The 24965-nt window shown below is 42.5% G+C and overlaps 1 protein-coding gene across 1 annotated transcript in view; it reads right to left on the reverse strand.

The window, feature by feature from the left end:
- Positions 1–23609, reverse strand: part of LMNTD1 (lamin tail domain containing 1) — a 1007849-nt gene extending 984240 nt beyond the window's left edge. The window contains exons 1-2 of the mRNA XM_069228593.1: positions 23485–23609; positions 7336–7493 (exon numbers count right to left, since the gene is read on the reverse strand). Of these exons, the coding sequence (XP_069084694.1) occupies positions 7336–7470 (135 nt within the window). The 5' untranslated portion in view covers positions 7471–7493; positions 23485–23609. The remainder of the gene's footprint in view (positions 1–7335; positions 7494–23484) is intronic.
- Positions 23610–24965: the final 1356 nt, after the last annotated feature.

Below are 24965 nucleotides of genomic sequence, written 5' to 3' on the forward strand. Positions count from 1 at the left end.
TTCTAAGGTATAATGCTATCACTTCTCAGCAGCAGTGATGTACATTTAATGCAACACTTCTGGCACTTCCCAGTGACCAGCAGCGGCTCCTCCGCTAAGCCAGAGGAGCATCGCCCCACTCATTAAATAAAAGGAAAAATGAAATAATACTAAATGTTATCATTTTATTTGTCATTGTGAGCCAGGTTAGGGCGGGGCTGGAGGAGGAGGGGTATGAGTACCGTAAGGCTGCATGTTTGTTTGGCCGGCTGTGTTGCATTTCTCCAGTCAGCTGTATTGCACAGCCGGGAGGAGAAAGTGCACAGGGTCCCACTCCCTGTGTGTTCGTCAAACCAGCCCGCTCACACCAATCACGATGCTGCTGTCACACTGGTGACAGCAGTGTCATGATTGGCTGAGGCGAGTCTGGTGCCTGTGCTGCTGCTTTGAAGAGAACGGGGACGGAGGAGAGACCAAAGTGTTTCCCAAAGGAGAAGGTGTTTTTTAATTGTTTATTTTTTTTAACTCCCCCTGTCCCACCACCCTCGTTCAGTGGCAGTCGCTACTGGCAGGGACGCTGCCATACTGTCAGTGGGGCATGCCAGGATGGACATACATTGAATAAGAAAGGGCTTTGAAGCAGGGATAAAACACCATAATTGAGGCAGTAGCAGCACTGGTACCCCAAACAGCAGCTCTTTGGATGACTAGAGTAGACGATCCTCAAAAGTATCGCAATACTTCTGAGATGAAGGGCAACAAGGAGACTTTAAGCGAACACACAGACATGCACACAGACACTCTCTCTCTCTCTCTCTCTATTACTCTATTTACATTTTAGGATCTGTCTTTGCGTCGATCCGCGTGGGGCCGTGAAGGCAGCGGGCAGGACGTTTGGTTCAACTGTCAGACAATTGAATTTAAAATTATGAATTCTTAGAATTGAGCCTCGTTTCCGTACTGACACCCCGGGTGACATTGGACAAGTCATAGTTTGTTCCAGTGTTTCTGGTATCTGGATGGGTGCACATTGAAAAACTTCGGATCAGAAGAGATGTTACAAAGATTATTATATTGTCTGTTTCTTTTTTGCTTTCTGGTATATGTAGTTTTCCTATTAGAAAATGCAGGACTACAAGTAACAGAATGCAACAACTACAGGCAAAGCCAATGGGCCCGGCTTTAAAGAGCAGGTCAATGCCAGACCTGTTGGCTTGGCAAAAGTTTTTTTCATTTGTTGACACCAAAAGTTTCAAGAGTTGAACAACAAGTACTGTCGCTAGCACAGAGAGACTGTGCCGTGGCTTCGCATTCTGGGATTTCCGTGAGTTAGTTTGTTAAATCCAGGTAACGATAAATACTATCTCAATAACCTATCTCAATAACCTGCACCCTTGCCTGTGAAATCCTAAATTCCAATTGAAGTAAAGCGGACAGTTGACTTTCAGAAATTAACAATAACTCTTCAGGAAAAACCTTTATGAGACCCTGGAGAAGATATATTACTATACCTGGCATACAACAGCTTCATGTAATGACAAATATTGGAACTCAGTAGAATTGATGTCAACCTTGATATTGTTATTTAAGAAGAATATGTTAGAGGCACAACAAATATGATAATTTCTCATTCTTCCTAGAAGTTCTGAACTCTGGGTTAAGGTTGAGCTCACAGTTCCCTAGAAAATATCAACATACCTAACCCATAAAGAACTCTTTGTTCTGGGAACTTGGGGAAGGAGCCTTTTTGCCCTCTAATGTTCACAGAAGTTTATTTTCCATTCAAACGACCAGCTTGGAGTATTAAGGGCCACACAATGTGCCTAGAAGCCAGGAAGGTTGTAGTTTCCAGAAGATAATCAGAAAGGCAGAGATGGGGAGGTGACAGAGGCAGTGAGAGCAGTGGTCAGCAGGCCCATCACTTAGGAAACATCTGGTCAGAAATACAGAGGTTGAACGTGAATGCACAGGTGAGAAGAGGGCATAATGCAGCCAGGTCCTGAGAAGGTTTATTTATATGGGCAATGTGGTGTAAAGCCCGTTGCTAGTCAACCCGAGTAAGCAACTTGACACATATACCCATTCAGCTGGAACAAAGGTACCTAGGTACTTGGCAGAAAACATGTTGCCTTGCCATACCCTTTTAGCTGTGGAATTTCCGCTGAGCGTGGATACTGACCGAGAGTAGACAGTGTATAAAAGGATAAGAAGCCGAGAGGCGCAGCATTTAAAACAATCAGGTTGTGGAGACCAGCCTTAGGGGAATAGTTTGGAGATGGTTTGCTACACATTGCTGTTCAGTGACCAGATTCTTTAAGACGATTGGTGTAAATTTGGTAGGTTATACCATTTATTTAGGTGAAAGGATTTGTATGTTAGGCAGACCACCTTAAAAAAAAATACTAAAGCCTTCGAATGTGGGCCAATGTGTGAAGACTAGACCTATGGTCATACTGTATCAGCCTGACAAAAGCCTATTGCACTGGTTACCTCTAGGTAAATAAGGATTCCACATGGCCTCTCACAAGGGTTCCATATTACGTTCTTAACATCATCAGTGCCTGGATAACTATGGGCCCTATTCATAATGGTAAATTTAGGTGTAAACTAAAATGCTAGTTTATTTTTTTTAATAGAGTCCTGTGTGTACATCAAGGTCAAGAACATAGTTTGTATGTCGGTTCCCAGGCTAAAGCTGATATTCTGTTTCTTTTGCCACATATCTTCCAAGTACTGTAGATCTAGATGAGTTTGATGTTAACAACAGCACTACCAAAGAATGATTTTGAAGTTCACTGGGCCCAGCCTTTTAGAGGACTTTTTAACTAAAAGCGGGCAGTGTAAAGAGAATTTAAGTGATGATGTAGGGTTTGTGTAGTGGAGGAAGTAAGTGCTCATGCAATTCAACATTGATGTTGCTGGGTGAAGGAAGTGGACTGGGTATGTTTTACGGCATACTCCAGTCCTTTCTGCAATGAGTAAGGGGAGTTTTGTGGGACTAAGTGGTTGAATGTATTCTTCAAAGTTTTTCTTAAGGTGCTTGTTTTCTTTGCCCATTTTGTTTTATTGGGTCTTTTTTAGGTTTGGATGTTTTCCTTATTGGGCATACCTTATGTAGTGTGCCTACAGGGTGAAGGTGTTCTTGGGGCGCTTGTTTTAGAACAGCCAGAAGCAAAGAGGTGGGGCTTGGCAGATGGGTTACTCCATCAAAAATGTGTCCTATGCCTCATTTCAAGTGCCATAGGACATAATGCACTTGTGATAGGGCCAAAGGGATCTCTGCCATGTTTGTGACAGAGCAACCCACCTGCAACCCATCTGCCAAATTTAAATCAGACTCTATTGATGGTACAAAAATTCACACACAATTATAGACATCAAGGGGCTTCTGGTTAGGAGGTTTCATCTAATGGTTTGTTAAATTGTCCTTCACATTTTACTTCTGCCCACGACAGCATATAACATGGGGCAATGGGTAAGCTCACTTTCCTCATTGACTCTCTTCATTTTGACTGACTACGTGTACCCTTTATACATTGTTCCCATCCATTTCAATATAGCACCTTTCGGTTCAGTGGCAAATCTGATTAAAAGTCTGTTTTATTTCATTTCCTCTCTTTGTAGTGATCTTAATACTGGCTATTTATTTTGCCTGCACTTGAGATGCTGCATAGTTTTAAAGTTGCTGTTACAAAGTTTTTGTGAGCTACTGTAACATTTTAGCTGCCTGCAAATGGAGTCCTTGGTTACCTGGTAATTTGTTCTTGCCTCACAAACATAATAATAATAATAATAATAATAGTAATAATAATAATAATAAAATGCGTGGCACAAATAAAAGGCATGTTATTTGAAAACACTTCACTAGTAAAACAGCCACATTAGTGAATGCTCTTTCATTCTTTATTTTGGGTCATATGTTTGCAAAAAAACATAAACGTATAACTATCACACCACCTTGGCAAGCCAAACACATTGACAGTGCTTGTTCTTTTTAGCAATGGTGGTCTGAACTAGTTGTAAACATCTTTCGTGATGTCATGGTAGTGTGGCAATTGAATGGTGCTTAGTTATTTCAGGCAAATATTGTCTGACAAAAAATAAAAACTAACTGCAACCTTTGAGAGAAGTACGTTTTATGGTTCTTAACAACCTTTCCTAACTCCATTATCCAGCTCGTTAATTCAGGCGACAATTGCTCTGAGTCAGCATGTGAAAGCGTATTCAATTTTTCAATGAACAGCAACAGTGAACAATCAATTATAATGCAAAAACCACTAAAACGTGCCAAATTAATTTTTTGACCCAACGGTTTTCAACAAATGAATGTAGAATGTAAGGTTCAAAATTATATTCAATCAAAAACTATTCAGATGAAAGCACAAAAACAGAAATTAAAAAGTAAGGAAACAATAGGCAAAACTAAGTACGTCCTTCTGGTACAGGAAACAAAGAGCAAACATCAAAAAGTTAGACGGTAAAGCAAATCAGCTGGTGTACCACAGTATGTGGTTGCGTAACCACCCTTGCTTTTATAATGTGCATGGAATTAAATTCCTTCACATCACAAGAGCTTATAACAAGACAAGCAGAGCAGAATGCCCTCATGAAGTTCTGCCTCACCTGATTCCAAGTGGGTCAGTTCTTACATTGTTTTTTTCAGGTGAGGGAGAATAATGCCCGGCTTCATTGTGCTGTATTTTCACATAGGGAAATCACACAAGGCTTTGCTTGCAGCAGTAGCCATGCCCCACTCAACGTTTTATTCTGACGTGGGGCATACAATGCTCCCCCTACCAGAAAACACCTTCTTCCCACCCTACTTCCCTCATCTCATCCCCTCTACTCTGCACTCCACACAGTGGTCCCTGCATACACTCACCATCTGTCTAGAGCAGATGGTGACTGTATGTGGTAAACCCTACAGACTTGGGAATTCCTCATGGTATTATTGATCAGAACAATTTGCCCCACACACTAATTTCCCCTTCCATGGGGATTAATTTATAACTGTACAGTGCTGGGTCAGATTTACCACACTGTAAATTCACATGTGAAATTACTGTGCGGTAAATCCTCCCCTCTGCCCCTGGGAAACTCATAATTAGGTCCATAACGTCAAATATAGAAGCCCGATTCATGCACCCCATCATGAGCCTCCACTGGTACCCAACCCCAGTCCTAGGAGAGAGACTATACTCCCACAAGAAAGTAAACCTGAGGAACGTGGATTCCACCACCTTCCCTGCACCTACCCCTATCTGACTTGAGATGCTGTCCCTTGTGTGTTGTCCTGCAATTCAGCTTTTTTTTTAGGAACTGTTCTCCCTAGGCACACTCGTCATTTTATCTTTCACCGATCACGGGTTACCCAGTTTTAACAAAATAGGTGTGATTTGCCGAAAGTTCATCAAATAAATATCAAGGGGGCAGTAGGAAGCAGCAGTGATTATTCTGTGAGTGCTCTTACTGACACACCTCTCAGTCAGTTACTCAGTCTTCTCATGGCCCCACTGAAATTACTGAAATGTATTTTGTTTAAACAGCACGATACATGTTTTACGATACATATTGTAGGTACACATGACACAGAGTATGTGAACACAACAACAGCGTATGTGTGTGTCCAAAAATAACAAACACTGATAAAGTCATTGGGTTTTGTTTTTATATAGAGCTTTCACGCAGAGACACACAACATACAAGAAAAAAAGTATTCAGAGAATGCAGACATGCACACCCCACAACACTACTGCAGATTTGCGTTATCAAAAAGCACAGAAGACAGCAGGCACCGAGGCTCACAAACCAACAAGCATACAGGCATCAATGCACACAGATCATCAGTCATACATCCTTCGATGTAACAGGGTGACATGCCTCAGCAGGACACAGAATAATATGCACGGTCCCCAGGGTGTTGCGTACAGGGCAGCACAGTTGATATGCCTCAGGGGAGAAATGGATCATGCGCCTCAAGGGAGCATGTGGTGATGGGTTTCAGGAGAGCAGAGGGACATATGCCTCAGGGGGACAATGGGGTCATGCTCATCAGGAGAGCACTGGGTCATTCATGCACACCAGGGGAACACTGGATCATACGCATCTGGGGAGAACTGGGCCATACACCTCAGTGGAGCATTGGGTCATGCACTTCAGGGGAGAACCTGTTCAAGTGCATCAAGAGAGCATTGGATCATGCTCTACAGGAAAGCACTTGGAGATGCACCTGTGTGATAGGCTGCAGGAGAGCCGTGGGGGATGTATCTAATAAGAGCACTGAATGATGTTCAGCAGGAGAGCACTAGATTGTGAGGAACAGGGGAGCATAGGTGTGCACTTGGAATTGTGCAGCAGAAGAGCTGGGTGGTTTTTGGTGCAGCTCTCTGCTTCATCCCTTAACTTAAGGTAAAGGTCAAGATGATTGACTTTCTTCATAGTCCTCCCACTCCTCTGAATAGACTATCGAATTGAGTTGACAAGAGTCCTGGAGGTGGCTGTTCTACTGCATCAGATAGACTAGACTCCCAAAAAAGCTCTCCAAATCTCTTACCCCAGGAAGCCAGACTATACCTGCACTTAAAGAGCAATGACCACATAAAATAAGCCCCAAGAGGTCTACATTGGCTGGCAGTAGACACCGGGATCAAGTTTTCTGCACCATCCACAAGGCCTAATATAACTACAAATACTAACATCCACCACACACTTTGCATCTGCACACACTATCACCCAACAAGAGCCTTGAACAGTATCAACCATAGGGGCGGGATAATAGAAATACAGAGGTCTAAACCGTGGAATATTGTGAGCACAAACTTCAGAGCAGATCCAAACTACATGTGTTTCAGGAAGGACCTGAAAACTTAACTGTTCCGGCTTTCAGAGGACGATCCCGTATTTGGGAATTGCAATGAAGAACATTGGACTGGACTCCATTACCGACATGACTCCGGCTGCAGCAAGTTAAAGATTACTTTATTCCTAATAGTGCTCTGAAGTAAACAAAACGCGACATGCAGTGCTGCAAACTCCTCAACGAATAAATGACTTTCAATAGGTACTAGTGCCCAATGTTCACCGATGACATTTCATCAAATAGTATGGAGGTATGTCTCTTATGTCCTCCTACTAGGAAAAGAAGCACACCTTTGATCTTCACAGTCATAAACCCTGAACGAGACTGAAAAAGACTGACAATATTGTATTTAAAAGTGCCTTTTGCATCTCTCCCAAAGTATCCAACCCCTGTAAATGCAGGATCACCAAAGCACAACTGTATTACACGCACATGTGGGCACAGATAGTGAGCAGAATGCCAATTGCTTACTACGAGCCTGCGTTGACTTTCCTTACCTGCCTTAAGTGGTCCCTCAAGGTTCTCACATTTTTTATGTAATTACTGAAGCGCTCATTCAAATCTTGCAGATGTGCTTTTTCTGACAGACGGTTCCCAACAGCACCTGAAGATAAGGCCTCCGTCGCCGCCATCTTGGGATGATGTACCAAAGCAGCTGCAAGAAAATATGTTTAAGTACTGAGAGTCGTGTTCGCTCTTCCCCCAAAAATTACATGACCTTTTTTTCATAATTGTCTTGCAGACAGTTTGGTTTAATGGTGGACTTAGGAAATGTGCAAATCAAAACGTTCATAATTCCGGTGATCTTTAGGCACTGAATGAATTTTATTTAAAAAAAAGAAAAGTTGCAATACAGAAATCAATTCCTCCCCCCACCTTTAGATCTAACCTCCGTCTCCCCTACAAAACTCCCATGTCCAACAAATTGGACTGCATAATAGAAAAACAAAAGGCAGCTTGTCATGGACACAAATTCAATCTCGGTGTATCCTTCTGTGTTCTAGCAAGGTCGAATAGGTCACAACGAGCCTACGGCCACTCAGAGGGAAAACTTGGTAACAGCGTTGGGTTGTGTTTTACCGCCCCCTTAGTCAAAGTCTCCTATAAAGGAGGCAATACAGTATAAATATTCATCCAGAATTGACCACGAATCATTTTCCATGGTTAGCAGAAACCTCCAATAATTTGTATTTTGACACTATTTTTTTCCAGCAAACTTTGAAAGTAATGTTTGCTTCTACTGATAAATGGTTAATGGATTTGCTATTATTGGACGTCTTGCTAAAGATCAGGTGATCGTCTTACAGACCCAGAGAAAAGCAAGCATTGACAAAGCCAAAAGACCCCACCTTTGGTACCTACTGGCTTTGTTAATGATTTGTAGTGACGCTGAACAGCATCAGTAGAAAGCAATGCTGTTTGTCAATTTTAGTATTAATAAAAAAGATGCAGTGACGCAGCTGCTGTTAGCAGTTAGGGGTTTCTGAAAATATATATTGTTTAAACTTCTTATTTATTTATACTATAAACAACCACACATTCAATTTACAAATACTTATTCAAGCACAGGATGCTATTACATCTTCTTCCCTCTCAGGTGTCATGTTGAGTGGTACCTCTCCGTGGAGGTAGTGCCCTCCCTCACCCCCATCTCGCTTGGGCACAGATTTATATAATGTGATTCCGTTGTTGTCCTTCATGTTTCTTTGTGTTCTCCTGGTGTTGTCCACGTGAAGCCCAAGGTAAAGCTGGGCAGGGATCCAGTGTAATGTCTCTGAGTGGACATCCAAAAGTGTATATATATTAAAAAAAAGAATGGTGTGGTCAGGGACGGAAATTGAGTAGGGAGTGGGGGAACAGGTTGCGTAAGCGACTGGGAGAGGGTGGGAGGCACAAGGGAGAGCAGGATGGGGTGCAAGAGGAGAAGCACGTGAGAGAAACAGTAACACAAGCACAGGCTGGAGAAGCACAAGGAAGAGAGCAACAGCTGATGGACATTGAAGGAGAAGTACATAGGAGAGAGCAGCCACTGGGGAGGGCAAACACTTAGCATGATGGGGCAGGTATTTGGATGGGGAGAGTGCAGAGAAACAAAAGAAAGCGATAGGTGGAACACATGCAGTTGAGAAGGAATGCACAACCAAAAAGAAAAAAAAGTAGTTCCCTAAAAGTGTGCAGTGAAAATATCCTTGTCAGGAGGTTTGTAAATAATGATGCTCCAGGGGAAGGACATACACAAGATGGACAAGGAAAACCATTGCATTAGAAGCAACTAAACAAGAGTGACAATAAAGCCAACCAAGTAAGCAATGGGCTGCCTGTAAGCCAATGTTAGGTCCTGGTAAGCCCACTATAGGTGTTTTCCAACCAGACAGTAGGCTGAACCTAAAAATAGAGTCTCCTTTTCTTCATAATGTCTATTATTTGGTTTACTGTATAGTATATCTTTTTGCTGAAGGGTCATTGTTTTGGGCTTTTTACTATCTTCTTTTCTCACCATGTGCTTCCCATCAAACGTCTGGGCCAACAAGGAAAATTGCTTTAATTCTTACTGACCTATTCCACCATGTATATCCAACAGTATAAACAAAATTATTTTTGAGTAGAAGGAGGAATAACCAAGGTAAAGTTTCTAGACACTGGTTGTTCATTAAGACAGTTGTCTGGAGCCGCCAAGCTTTAAATGTCACCATCTAGAATTAGTGTCTCTGAGGCTTTGTAAATCTTTCAAAAATAGATGTTTCTCTATGTAGCAATGTTCCTCTTGCTCAGTTATTTTAAATGCACATTTTGTTAGACCAGTAATTTCTTGGCATGGTTTCATGTACTTTTTGCTTCTGACCTCCTGTTTTTATTCTGTAATTCGTTTTGGCTGGTTTTGGTACTCTAGGCACTTTACCACTGCTAACCAGTGCTAAAGTGCAAGTGCTCTCTGTTTAAATTATTTTTATAATTGGTTTATCAATAATTGGCATATTTGATTTACTAGTCAGTCCCTAGTAAAGTGCACTAGAGGTGCCCAGGGCCTGTAAATCAAATGCTACTGGTGGGCCTGCAGCACTGATTGTGCCACCCACACGAGTAGCCCTGTAAACATGTCTCAGGCCTGCCACTGCAGTGTCTGTGTGTGCAGTTTTGAACTGCCAGTTCGACCTGGCAAGTGTACAAACTTGCCAGGCCCAAACCTTCCCTTTTACTACATGTAAGTCACTGCAAAGGTAGGCCCTAGGTAGCCACATGGGCAGGGTACAGTGTATTTAAAAGGTTGAACATGTACTTGTGTGTTTTACATGTGCTGATAGTAAAATACTGCCAAATATGTTTTTCACTATTGCAAGATCTATCTATCCCAGGGGTTAACATGGAGATTGCCTTTAAATATCTTTTAAGTGTAGGTTCCCACTGGGAGCAGATAGAGATGTGGAGTTTGGGGTCTATGAACTCACAATTTAAACATTCCTCCGTTAGTAAAGTTGGTTTTTAGATTTTCTGTTTGAAAATGTCACTTTTAGAAAGTGGGCATTTTCTAGCTTAGCCATTCTGTGCCTCTGTCTGGCTGCTGAATCCACGCCTGGGTCAGACCGACAGTTGGGCTGTTTGTGAATTCTCTCTAGACAGTGATGCAAAGGGAGCTGAGGTGTGTCCTGCATATCCTGATGAGTCTTCCTAGGCTAGTGTGGGAGGGAGGAGCTGTCACCTGCACTTGAAAGGGCTGTGACTGCGACTGCGACTGCCTTGCACAATACCGACTCCACCCCCTAGAGTGTGCCTGGGGCAGGACAAGGAAGAGGCAGGGCCTTGTGCACTGCAAAGACTTTCTTTTGAAGTTTGCCTACTTCAAAGGCAGAAATGAGTATAAGTATTGGACTGTTGACCCCACAACTTCAGATTACTTCTGGATCAATAGGAACCTCTGCTAAGGATAAGAGCTTGATGCTTGAGGAGAACCTGCCACTCCGCCTGTTGCTTTGCTGTGCTGGCCTGCTGCTGGTGCTTCTGCCTGAAGAGGGAAAGGACTGGACTTTACTTTCAGAAATCCTGCTTGTGAAGTTTCTCCAAGGGCTTGGACTGAGCTTGCCCCCTGTTTTTAAGTCTCCGGGTCATCAGAGACTTCATCTACCAGCACCTGGGTTCTCTTGCTGAGACCCCTACCCTGCCAAGTGGTGCCATGTCCAGTCCCTGGGCCCTTGAAAGGAGAATCTGGTGAAGCCAAGATGAAAATCTATGCACTGAAGCCAAGTGGCAGAAAAAAACTGACACAGCGCCTGCACCGCAGCTGAAAAATTAACGGAGCATCAGTGAAATCAACGTATCACTGTGTTACTGTGTGTTTGTACAAATACTTTACACATTGCTTCTGGGATCCGCCTGACCGCTTGTGCCAAGCTACTGAGGCTGTGAGCAGAGGTTATCTGAGCTCTGTATCTCACTTACCCTGACTAAAGTGAGGGTCCCTACTTGGACAGGGCGTAAACTGACTGCCAACTAGAGATCCCTTTCTAACAACATTACTTTAGATTGAGTCTAACCGAATAATATTAATATTTGCTACATTCACAGGATCTTAATTTCTAGAATGATAATGTTTTAGCCATTCAGTTGACTTTCATGTTCAACCATTAGGTTAACTTAGCCTATGCCTATATAATAATCTGTTGGTTACATTCCTTGTAGTGCAAGAAACAACAATACTTATAGATTTACTCACTCTTTATCCAGTGCAAAATAGCAAAGAGCTACTCCTTACACCTCACTAGCATGGTGTGCACTAAGAAGTCCTTCTTCCAGTGTGGTGATGTCTCAGTAGCTCATACTTGAGATACCACCAAACACAAGCCCCATTTGTCTTCCTGACATATTTTCTCAACATGAAATTTAAGTCCCTCTCTACTCCAAGTGCCTCTTACTCCACCCCTTGGAACTCAAGCCATACTCTCCCTCTCTTGAGCTCACCCTCTTCCCAAAGACAAACCCTACTCTAGTCAAAGCATGAATGACTTTATCTAGAGTTATTTTCTCAGCATTCTTGATGCTCATTATCTACTCTATTGCCCAAATCTCACTTCCACACACAATTCTCCTCTCTTGTTTTCGTGAGCTGCTCTTAAAACTTTAGAATCAGTCATTCCCCATTACACACATTCCAAACTACCTGAGTGAAAACCAAACTGGTTTAAAACCATCACCCCACTACCCTTGAAATGAAATGCATTGTGTATTCTGAATACATTTTTCTCTCCTCTTTTCCCAAGCCTCCTGGATGGAAGTCTTTCATCCCAATTTCCCTTGTTTCTTAGTTCTAGTCCTGTACAGGCACCCTTTGTAGTAGTTCCTATTACATTTCTTTTCTAGATACCTAATTTTGTCTTGGTATGGTCAGGTGATCGTATTGTAGGCCATCTTAACCACACAGTCCAGAGGATCTCTGCTCCAAGTTGCTCAATGAGAAGGCAGATGTCATCTGAGTGCACATCTGTTAGAAATGGGGTCTTTGGTTGGCAGTCAGGTTACCCCACGTCCAAGCAAGGACCCTAACTCTAGTCAGGGTAAGTCACACACAATCCAAATGATCCTGTGCCCACCCTCTGGTAGCTTGGCACTGAGCAGTCAGGCTTAACTTTGAAACCAATGTGTAAAGTATTTGTGCAATAAATCATACAATAAAACTATATAGCACTACAAAAAATACACCACACAGTGTTTAAAAAAATATATAATATTTATCTGGTAAGGTGCAGGTCAAAATGATTAAAATGCAATAAGTATATTTTGGGATATCACTGAAAAGTGATATAAATTGTCTTAAGTCATTTAAAAGCAAACAAAGTCTCTTTCAAGCACAAAGTACCTGATTTGTGTGAAACATCTCTACAAAGAACTGCAGAGGAGGAGATGCGTGGAAACAAAGGGGTGTGCGTCGATTTCTCGGGCTGCACACAGTGATGAGTCATTTAGTGTTCATGCAGTGACAGCTGTATGTCGATTTCTGGCGCTCGGTCGTGGATCCTCTTCGGGTTGCGGGCTTTTCAGATGCCCCGGGGACGATGCCTGAATTTCCTGCACTGGCAGGATGAAGTCACAGGAGCTGTGTCGATCCGGTGGGCGTTGCGTTGAATTTTCTACAGCACGGCAGGCGCTGCATCGATTCCTCTCTGGAAGTCGGGCTGCGTCATTCCGGCTCGGCTGTGCCTTGATCCAGTGGGCCGTGCGTCGAATTTCTGGTCGCTACGCTGGCGCTGCATCAATCTTCTCATTACGAAGTCAGGCTGCGTCATTCCGGTTCGGCATGCAATGAAACTTTCACGACAGGGCAGGCTGTGCGTCGTTTTTGGCAGACTGTGCATCGAATTTCCCCTCACAAGGAGTCCTTCTTGAAGAGATGAAGTCTTTTTGGTCCTGAGACTTCGGGGAACAGGAGGCAAGCTCTATCCAAGCCCTTGGAGAGCACTTCTTCACCACAGCCAGAGAGCAGCAAGGCAGCAGTCCTTCACAGAAAGCAGTCAGGTGAGTCCTTTGGGCAGCCAGGCAGTTCTTCTTGGCAGAATACAGGTACTGGTTACAAGTTTCTTCTCCAGGAAGTGTCAGAGTTGGTAGGGGCAGAGGCCCTGTTTATATACCCAAAGGTGCCTTTGAAGTAGGGGAGACTTCAAAGAGTGGCTTAGAAGTGCACCAGGTCCCCTTTCAGTTCAATCCTGTCTGCCAGGGCCCCAGTAGGGGGTGTGGCAGTCTTGTGTGTGAAGGCAGGCCCTCCACCCTCCCAGCCCAGGAAGACCCATTCAAAATGCAGATGTATGCAAGTGAGGCTGAGTATCCTGTGTTTGGGGTTTGTCTGAGTGAATGCACAAGGAGCTGCCAACTAATTCCAGCCAGACGTGGATTGTAAGGCACAGAAAGATTTAAGTGCAGAGAAATGCTCACTTTCTAAAAGTGGCATTTCTAAAATAGTAATGTTAAATCCAACTTCACCAGTCAGCAGGATTTTATATCACCATTCCGGCCATACTAAATATGACCTTCCTACTCCTTTCAGATCAGCAGCTACCACTCAAACAATATATGAGGGCAGCCCCAATGCTTGCCTATGAAGGGAACAGGCCTCGCAGCAGTGTAAAAACGAATTTAGGAGTTTTACGCTACCAGGACATGTACACTACATAAGTACATGTCTTGCCTTTTGCCTACACAGAACCCTGCCCTATGGGTTACCTAGGGCATGCCTTAGGGGTGTCTTATATGTAGAAAAAGGGGAGTTTTAGGCTTGGCAAGTACTTTTAAATGCCAAGTCAAATTGGCAGTGAAACTGCACACACAGGCCTTGCAATGGCAGGCCCCGAGAAAAGGTTAAGGGGCTACTTAAGTGGGTGGCACAATCAGTGCTGCAGGCCTACTAGTAGCATTTAATCTACAGGCCCTGAGCACATATAGTGCACTCTACTGGGGACTCATAAGTGAATTAAACGGTCCAATTGGGTATGAGCCAATGTTACCATGTTTAAAAGGAGAGAGCATATGCACTTTAGCACTGGTTAGCAGTGGTAAAGTGAGCAGAGTGTTAAAACCAGCAAAAACAGTATCTAAAAAGTGGAGGGAGGCAGGCAAAAAGTTAGGGTTGACCACCCTAAGGCTGTCAGGTCTAACAATATCATTTAAGGCAGATGTGATAAAGTATTTTAGTTTAATTCATTCTTGGACTTTTCAGTGAGGATTTGGGAGCTAACCAGGTTTCAACATGACTACGCTAGATCCTAAAGATTGAGAAAACATTTTCAAAAGCTCTCTGAAATGGCTATGGAAAGATTTACAATGCAGTGATAATTGCAAGGAATTCCATGTTTTGGCTGCAGCAACTGAACAAACATTGGCAAAGCCAATAGGCCTGCTGTTGGCCGCCACTCTTTTGACAATTCATTTTTTGTTTTGTTATGGCTTTTGAATAATTTTATTGTCCAAGAAGCTGCTGGGACCTCATTAAATCTAAACGAAAAAAACATTAGCTAAAGGCAAAAGTGTTTTTCTGGCCCCAAAAAAGTACTCATTACCGTGTTACTCCCAGCTCTGAGGGTACTGCCTTTTGTGTGGATGTGCTCCTTGTGAAAGGGAAACATGCCATAACTCACAGTAAAGTCAATCAGTGGCTGTAGAAGAAAGAAAGAAAGGAAGGAAGGAAGAAAGGCAAAAAGGAAAGAAAGAAGAAATTGCAAAAAGAATGAAGCAGGGAAGGAAGCAAAAAGAGAAAAGGGTGAAAAAAGAAAGAAAGGAAAGAAGGAAATATAAGTGTAAAAGAAGTAAGGAAGAGGGTTCACAGCATAAAATATTGGATACTAAAACATAAACTACATCCACCTATGTTTAAATAAAACTGTTAAAAAATGTGCTGCAAATTAAACACTAAGGGCCAGAAGTGTCATGTATTTTTGCGGTCGCAAACATCCCAATCTGGCCATTTGCAACGCTAAAATGTCTTTTGGTATGTATGAATTCCAATTTGTGAGTCGGTAACTTGTTACCGAATTGCAAATTCAAATTGTGACTACAGACCATTTCAGTATTAGGAAGGGGCACGTGAAAGGCATCCCTTCCTAATACTGCATCGCAGTGGTATGCAGGAATGGTTTGTGACCGAAATGCGGTCACAAAACATTTGCATTTTACCACCTACTTCAAGTAGGTGGTAACCCATTCACAAACAGGAAGGGGTCCCAAAGGGACCCCTTTCCCTTTGTGAAAGCATGTCAAAACATTTGTTAAGAGCAGGCAGTGGTCCCACAGACCACTGCCTACTCTTAAAAAATGAAAAGATTTTTCTTTTTTAAACGCATCCCATTTTCCCTTAAGGAAAACGAGCTGCATTAAAAAAAAAAAAAAGATTGCTTTATTTAAAAGCAATCACAGACATGGTGATTTCCCTGTGATTTTAGCTTTTCCTAATGGGTTGTAAATTGTGACCAACCTCATGAATATTAATGAGGTAGGTTGCTTTGCGACCCATTAGGTAACGCAAAATGAAACCCCATGAGTTTCACACATTAGAATAGCGATTACCTAATTGCGATTCGCAGGGAATCGCAATTAGAAAATCATAATTTAATAAAATGATACATCTGGCCCAAAGTCTGGTTTTCTTCCTGGGCAGAGTTGTCCTAGAACACAGTATGGTATGCTGTGATATATCAAAGGTTCAATTCAAAAGGAATGTACAACAGCATTGGAAGTAGAAAGTAACTGATAAAACTGGAATGTGCCCTGTGCTCACTTCAAATGTGCCCTACTATCACATACGACAACACTGGCACTATAGGGAACTACCTTGTGGCGTATGTCCACCTTGTGAAAGAGCTAAATGCATGGGCCCATTTGATACAGTTTTTGCTCTGAGCACCTCTAGAAGGTATTGTGAAGTAGATCGCAGATCACGAACAGACTTGTGCCAGCTGAATATAGAGGAGATGAAACCAGGAAAGCATTGATGGACTCGACAGCTTGAAGTACCGTAATCATGCACTTGAAGATTGACCCACTTAGAATAGGTAGTTATTGTAATTTTATTACAACCCGGCAAGATGTGCTGACATCTTGTGACTTTTGTAATATATCGAGCAGAAGTATTTTAAACCAACTAAAAAAGGCTCAAAATTTGAGCTAGGGCAGATAGAGAAATTGGATTGCTTCAACCCAAACGAAGTTGGACTTGGGCATTAGAAAAATTATTTTTTTGTCAACAAATGGCAGAAAGTGACGCAGAGTTTTTAGCCGGAGAAAGCAGGTGCTAGCTACTTTAAGTCACCTACATTTTAAAAATCAGATTAGAATCAAACATGATATCCAAATTGTGTTATTCATGGGACGGAGTTGGGGCCATGATATTTGGCCAAGATAGCATCCCAGTTGCATAGGCTCCTGCTGGGGAAATTATTACCTTGGTTTTAGATGAATTTAGTTACATAAAACGTACAGACATCCACTAATGGACCCAAATAAGACTGATATTGATTTTGAAAACTTGATGGCCAATGGAGTATCATCTCCATACAGATATATAATATCTCACAAGACATTTGATTGATATGATGTGCAAAACTACTCATGTAATAATAATGGGGATAAAATTGAGCTCTGTGGTACACCACAATATAGAGACTTACGCTGAGATTCAATAGGTGACAGCAAATTCAATTGTTCATGGTCACTAAAAATAAGGAGTCAGCCACTTAAGTACTGTGCCGTTGAAGGGCATACATTTTGTGGCTATTCAGCACCAAAATGCCCCCAAACCGCTGGTCTCCATCACAACATGCTTATTTTGATATATACAGATAATCTCCTTCACTGGTTAATGGTCCATTCTTCTCACTCAGCTAAAACCAGACTCAATGGATCCCTTTAAGTTGTTGTGCTGTTGATCTGTATAATAAACCCCACCTCGCAGTGGAATAAAAAGGAATACGCAGGTATGTGAAATTTTGCACTTTAACTATCTTAGCCTCTCCAAGTTGGAATGTCTTTGTTTTAGTATTTTGTGGCCCATATTGTATGATGAATGATTTGGTTTAGTTGGTTTTGAGGCCCAAATCATTCATAAAATTGCTGAAGGCATCTAGAAGCAGTTGGAGCCCATTTGTGGTTCCAGATATTAAAACCGCATCATTAGTGTATAGCAAAACTGGTACCAACAGTTCCCCAAATGTGGCATGTCCTTCCCTGCCAAACACAGATCACTTCCCAAAACATTTATGTAAATTAAGAAAAGCAGACATGCCTTCACACATCCCTAGGGACTCCCAGAGTAGATCAGATTTTAGGGGCCAGTTAACCATTTAGCCCATAACGAATATTAGCCATGGTATTCAAGTGCATTCAGCATAATAAATCTATTAGGACTTTATCAAAGCCCATCTACTCCATTATGTCACGAGGCTTAGACTAATGTACCATGGCAAAAGCACAGAAGAGATCCATGAATGCAAAGAGAATGACCCCTCTCCTGGCCCTGACATATTTCTCTATTATGAGCTGGTGGTTGAGACACTGCTCAACTGTGACCAACCCAAGGCAGAACCGTATTGCACCTTGGCCAGGACCTGATTCCGCTCTGCCCAAGTCTCCAACTTTAGATTATTACTCTGCCAAGATTCTTAAATGAACTGTTTATTAGGGAGATTGGATAATAACAGATTGGAAATTCCTATCTCCTTTTTTTAAAATGGGTACCACGACTCTCTCCTTCCAGGAAGGTACTAAAGGGCCTATTATTGCAGCATTCATTACATTTGTTATCAGTGGTGACCAAAGAGAATATCGTGTTTGAACAAGTCCATGGAGACCGTCCGGTACCAGTGCTTTTCCAAAAGGGATCCAATTGATAGCAAGCATAACATCCTTGACTTCGATAGACTGACTAAGAAGAGAGCAGACCAATCATAAGATTATTTTTTCATTATTAACAGCATTTGATTCAGAACAACGGCTTGCTGGGTCTCTTCACATTTCACTGAGGTTTTAACTATACAGAACTGGGCATTCACCAAAGTAGTTCATTACTCTGATAAAAACCCATCTTTTTCAACCAGCCTAGTTGTCCACTTGCTGCTTCCCACATTCAGTTCCACTTCTTTTTATGTATCATATTGCAGTATAGCAGACACCTTCAGCTGGCCTCTCTTTTAGTCCCGTGTAAAGGTATCATCTCCAAAGGCATAGTCAGTATAGATAACATACATCTAACCAGACTGCCACTATTTCTTATATCCCTCACTGACCATCACTGTTTGAATTCTATGCCCTTTTTCCATATCTCCTAAACTGTCCACTATCCACTTTCATTAATGTACTCCACCCCTCTTTGATCTGAGTTTGATTTGCCACTTGTAATCATCCATGTGGCTGTATTATGCAGAATGTCCGAGGGTGCAAGCGGTGTGTGCACCTACTTTGTGGCTCCTGGGGCACTTCAGTATTATAGAGTGGCTGCAGAGACTTGTTCAGCTTCTTCTGTAATACTGATAGTGCTGGCTCACATATAGTACCAGTGTTACTGTGAGAGGACATTCCCCTGTGGGGGTGTGGCACCATGCAAAGGAGGGACTCCCTCTACCATATTGCGGGCAAGGGCACAGATGCAATTATGTCACTGTTAGTACACTCCCAAAAGGCAACCTCTAGACCATGGACCCCCCAGATATTCCCCTGCAGGTGGGTGCACTCACTACACCTGCCTCCAGGGGGTTGTCTGTGCCCTCTCTAAAGTGCAAACAGTTGTCTCCTGCATAAAGAAACACAGAGTGGCCTGGAAGCATCTGCCCCTATTTCACCAATGAGCTCCATCTAGGGCAGTAAAACTTTGCAGCACATACATCATAACAGGATGCACTATCCCGGTCTGCTCCAGGTGCACCTTTTGAAAGGTGCAACATGGCACAAAGAGAGACAAGGTGCCCTATGTTTAATAAGGGCTAAGGTTGTCTTCTTCTGTCGATTTAAAAAGTGGCAATTGCAAAAAAGTCACTCTGGATGACTTCTGTGTCACGATTTCAGGGATACATTTGTGCATTTTTTATGCTATTGATTCTGGAGGCACACACTATTATTTTTTCCACCATTGTTAGGATAATGTGTGATTTTCACTCTCCACAATTTATATTGTGAAGGTCACGAGAGAATACAAAAAGTAGTGATACAACATTATAAGAGAGTGTTTATCTGCTTCCTGAGCTACCACAAGGTATTTTAGGCTAAGTGGGCCTCACATATTCTACGGATTTGTGTACCGTCCTCTCTGAGTATGGATTATTTCATGGAAGGTGCCAAAGACTCCCACAAGTAGTAAAGTAAATTTTTCTGAATAGATATGCAAGTGCTTTTACTCCCAGGGCTTTTATCCCCTTGCAGACTCCTGCTCCCATGTATAATGCACTAGTAAATTTGTTGTGCTTAGACAGTGATAGCCTGTGCACCAGGGTTGGTGATTGAGTCTAATGAATATTATCAATCACCTCCATCCATATAATCTTTTGCTCTGTGATTTTGGCAGCTGTTTATGCTCCTGTTAGAAATTGGGTCTCTAGTTGGCAGAGGTATACACCCTTGTCCAAGTAGAGACCACAATCCTAGTCAGGGTAAGTGATAACACAATCCAAATTATCCTGTGCTCACACTCTGGTATCTTGGCATTGCACAGAGCAGGCAAGCTTAAAATAGAAGGCAGTGTTTAAAGTGTTTGTGCAATAACACATACAGTAACATGGTGAAAACACCAGAAAAAGTACTCCACACCCATGCAGATATTTATCTGAATAAAATAAGATCAAAGAGACAAAAAGATCAAGATATCACTTTCTAATGGGTTAAAAGAGTCTCAATCCTTAAGAATCAGTGGTTGTATTCTTGTAACACACAGTACCTAGGATGTGTCAAAAATAATGACACACAGGGGCCGCAGAGGAGGAGATGCATTGAAAAATAAGGTGCTGCTTCGGATTTTCCGGCACAGCATGGACGATGTGTTGTTTCTTTCCACGCTGCAAGATGGTGCATTGATTTCCAAGAGCGCAGCCTTGGTTCCTCACTGTAATACGGGGATATTTTGATGCCCAGGGACGATGCGCTGAAAATTCTTGACACGCTGGTAGAGGGAGTAGGTGTTTCACTGATCTGGCAAATTTTCCACCGTGAGGCAGGCCCTGCATCAATTTCTGCAGGTGTTGCATTGATTTTCTGCTGCAGAGGGATTTTCTTATTTTTGGTGAAGTCTTTGTGGCCCTGAGACTTCATACCAGGAAGCAAGCTCAATCCAAGCCCTTGGAGAGCACTTGTGGGGAAGGCTGAGTGCTTTCAGCAGAGTCAGAGGTCATCAGGCAGCAGAGCAACAAGCAGGGCAGCAGTCCTTGTCAGCAAAGCAGTCGAGGTGAGTCCTTTGGGCAGCCAGGAAGTCCCTCTGACAGAGTCCGGGTGTAGAGCCAGAAGTGTCTGATTTGATAGGGTCAGAGACTAGTATATGTACCCCAAAATGCCTTTGAAGTTGGGGAAATATCAAAGAGTGGTTTTGAAGTGCACATGTTCCCCTTTCAGCCCAGTCCTGTCTGCCAGGATCCCTGTAGGGTGTGGGGAGTCATCAGTCATTTGTGTGAGGGAAGGCCACAGCCTTAGAAGTTTAAGAGAGAGACCCTCCACCCTTCCTGCCCAGGGAGACCCATTCAGTATGCAGATGAATGCAGATGTGATTGAGTGTCCTGTGTTTATGGCTGTCTGGGTGGAATGTACAAGGGGAGCTGGCAATCAGCACAAACCAGATGTGGACTGGAGACAGGCTGTAAGGCACAGATGGCAGTAAGTGCAGAGAAATGTCCACTTTCTAAAGCGGTATTTCTAAAATAGAAATATTAAATCCAACTTCGACCAGTAAGTAGGATTTTCTATTACCATTATGGTCATGCTAAACATGACAGGGCTACTCCTTTCAGATCAGAATCTACCACTTAAAAGCACATAAGGGCAGGTCTAATGCTGGCCTATGAGAGGAGCAGGCCTCACAGCCGTGGAAAACAAATGTGTGAGTTTTTCACTACCAGGACATATAAAACACATAAGTACATGTCCTGCCTTTTACTTACATAACACCCTGCCCCATGGGTTACCTATGGCCTATGGTGACTAATATGTAGACAAAATGGAGTTTAAGGCTTGGCAAGTAGTTGTACATGCCGAGTTGAAGTGGCAGTGAAACTGCACACACAGGCCTTGCAACAGTAGGCCTGAGACATAGTTAAGGGGCTACTTATGTGGGTGGTACAACCAGTGCTGCAAGCACACCAGTAGCATTTACTTTACAGGCCCTGGGCACCTCTAGTGCACTTTTACTAGGGACTTACAAGTAAATTAAATATGCCATTTGGTTAGGAACCAATATCAACATGTTTAGGGAGGAGGCAACATGCATTTTAGCACTGGTCAGCAGTGGTAAAGTCTGCAGAGTCCAAAAGCCAGCAAAGCAGGGTCAGAAAATAGAGGGAGGCAGGTAAAATGTTGGAGGATGACCACCCTAAGGCTGTCAGGTCTAACACACCCATTAAATGGAGTGGGTATAGAGAACCAGGGTGTCCGAGTACAGTACCATAGCAATGGCTTTTCAAGCCAATGTGTTGCATACACAAGGCGAAGGGAGTCTGGGCTGAAATGTAAATTGTGTACTTTGTAATGAAGAGTGGACAGCATGGTGGAGGGTCCTCATATCATTGGGAGCTGCTTCTTTGGAATGATGGTACCATGCATTTGTTGGAATTCCTTATATCTTTCACTGCAAAGCAGACATAAAAGGGTTTTATTCTGTTTCACCACTGTCCTGTGTATGCTTTTTCATGGAGCCTGTCACAATGGTGTTATTCTTTTTAAGCTTTTTTATTTTTACATTAAAATCATGTGTAAGGTTTTTATTGCTGAACTGTCTTGCATGTCTGTATCTGTCATGTGGCGGTTGCCTGCAGATGTTTTGTCAGATGCTTTTGACCCTTGATTACATAAACTTTGAACACAATATCTCAGAGTGAACAATCCAGTGTAGTAACTAGATAAGTGGACTATAATCATAAGAAAGGGACCTGTGTAGCTTCTCAAAGCTGCCAGCTTACTGAAAACCATGAACTGTGCCTATCTCTTACATCTCTTCGTCCATCAAACTGCTAAGCGCTGCGTCCATAACACAATAACTGCACCTCAGTGATCATCAAGTAGTACATGAAAAGAATTCTCACATAGAATCAAACCCAAAACACAGACAACACTGTTCCAACCACATACCCCACACAATGCAGCATGCCACCCATGTATGCAAGCACTTCAGTGCACACATAGGGGTAGTAAGCGATATATAATGATGCAGTACAATACAACACAGTAAGCGCTATATAATGATGCAGTACAATACAACACAGTAAGCGCTATATAATGATGCAGTACAATACAACACAGTACAACTCGGTCATATCTCTTCAGCTGGACACATGTCATGCATAGCACATTCAGCCAGTCATGGCTTTCACTCAGCAGCACACTGCATAGTGGGACTCGGGAGCACGCATTTATAATGAGGGGGAAAAAAACTGAGTCCCAGAATGCAAAGGGATGCTGGTTAAAATGCCAGGAGTGGGTGAAAGGTTTCATACATAACATGGAACAATATTACACTGCTATAAACCATTACTACAATCTCTTCCTGGGAAACAAAAACTGAAACCATTTCCGGTGGCATACAGCGCTAAGTCACACAAGGAAATCAAATCGAGCTGTAAACATGTCAACGGATGGTGATAACAACATGGTCTCTGCTGTTGTACCAAGAGGGACACGCTTGCAAAGCGGCGAACAAGCCGAATTATAATGAAAATATGTTTTAAACATCAGTCTGTTCCTCTTCCACCACCACGGCGGTGCCCTACAATCTGCCAAACACCGCCAGTATTTGTGGACACACTCAGGGCTAACGTCTGAAATGCAATGTGGAAGTAGATAAAACAAAGGTACGATGCAAAAAGCATCTCGTGTGTTTCCACCTTTGACTACGACTGCAAAATAAATCGTTTTCAAGACTAGTAGCATCTTTCAATTAGCTTAAGACTCACCTGTTGACTGTAAACATTCCCCTAACGTAGACTTACTTTATGGAGACTGGACTGTAAATCGAATATGCTTTCAACGCCAGAAAATCTCAGCGGTGCCTAAATTTAATTAGTCAGCATTTCTGCTCCCGTGAGCTCCTGCTGCCGAGTGCTCGCCACATTTGTTGACGGTTGCCATTGGCGACCAGTTTGAATGAAAGGCAGGGTGTGCTTCTCTCTCATAGGGCAGTCAGTTTGTTCTGAAGTTTGTCACTAGACACCTCGACCACAGCAAGGCTGCAGTCTAAGAAACCACTTTCCCCAGTGACAACACACAAGAGCGCGTGTCCGGGGTGACTGTCTCATGGAACAAGCACAGCGCGAGCTGTTCCGGCCTTTCCAAGAAGTTATCATAAAACGAATGCAATTTATCATAGTCGACCAGTCTTCACAATTGGAAATCAGCTGTCAATAGTGCTAAAAACACGGACCACAGAACAAAGCAAATGCTTACGTAAAGATATAAATGAATAGGGCGGCCACATAGGTCCATCTCGGCTTGGGACAAAGTTTCAAGGACTTTTCATTACTTAAACAGGGCAGGCAGTGAAATGTAACATTGTTTCAAAATTAAGCCACTTAGATTACAAGTACCAACATGCACCGCGGCATGAGAGGAAATGTTAGGGCACAATATGATATCTTGTTTGGATGAGGCAATTGGCCACCTTACACATTATTTTGTTTTATGGCTTCTTTGATGACCGAGTTCCTTCAAGGCGTGCTGGAGAACCCTCTTTAAGGAAAAAAGATAATCGACTCATGAAAAAATAGTTCTTACATATATGTAAGAAAGACTATTCTCCCAGCAATGCTTCATCAATTTGTTCTCACTTGATTTGTCCATAATACAGACTTCCTGAAGCCATAGTGGAGTGCTGTAAAGATTCCTTAATGCCTAATCGTTTTTTAGGTCTGACTTGACAGCACAAGTGTCGTTTACCAATTTTAAGCAATTCTTTAAAATACACAGGGGCTGTTATTACGAGCAGAATGGTTAATTGCTATGTGTGAATGGGTGTTGATTCCCCAAAATGCCAGACGTAGCGGAAGTTACATTACATACCATTTGAACCTGATGACATCACAAGATGTGCCATCATATATGTCTGTTGACCCTAATGACATCCCAGGTAATGGTGCCACGTGGTCTTCAGCCCCACCTCACATTATAGGAAGTGCGCTGTCAGCTAAAGTGTAAGGCTATCAAATAGGAACAATTTACTAAAGCAACGATATAACAATGGTGCAACAAGGAGATGCCATGGGCACATTTCCAAATACAATTTAACCGAAAATAATCTATAATGACCCTGTTTTAAAACACAAGTGCCGGTTTGCACCAGCAGTTTTGCATACAATATTACCCAGCAATAAATTCATATAATTTTTACATCTTAGATAATCTTTATTTTTTAGTTGGGTAATTTTAATGTAATTATTACAATGACAAAACGTTTCACTGCAGTCCTCTGAATTTT

This window comes from Pleurodeles waltl, chromosome 4_1, assembly GCF_031143425.1.
Source record: "Pleurodeles waltl isolate 20211129_DDA chromosome 4_1, aPleWal1.hap1.20221129, whole genome shotgun sequence".
Classification (NCBI taxonomy): domain Eukaryota; kingdom Metazoa; phylum Chordata; class Amphibia; order Caudata; family Salamandridae; genus Pleurodeles; species Pleurodeles waltl.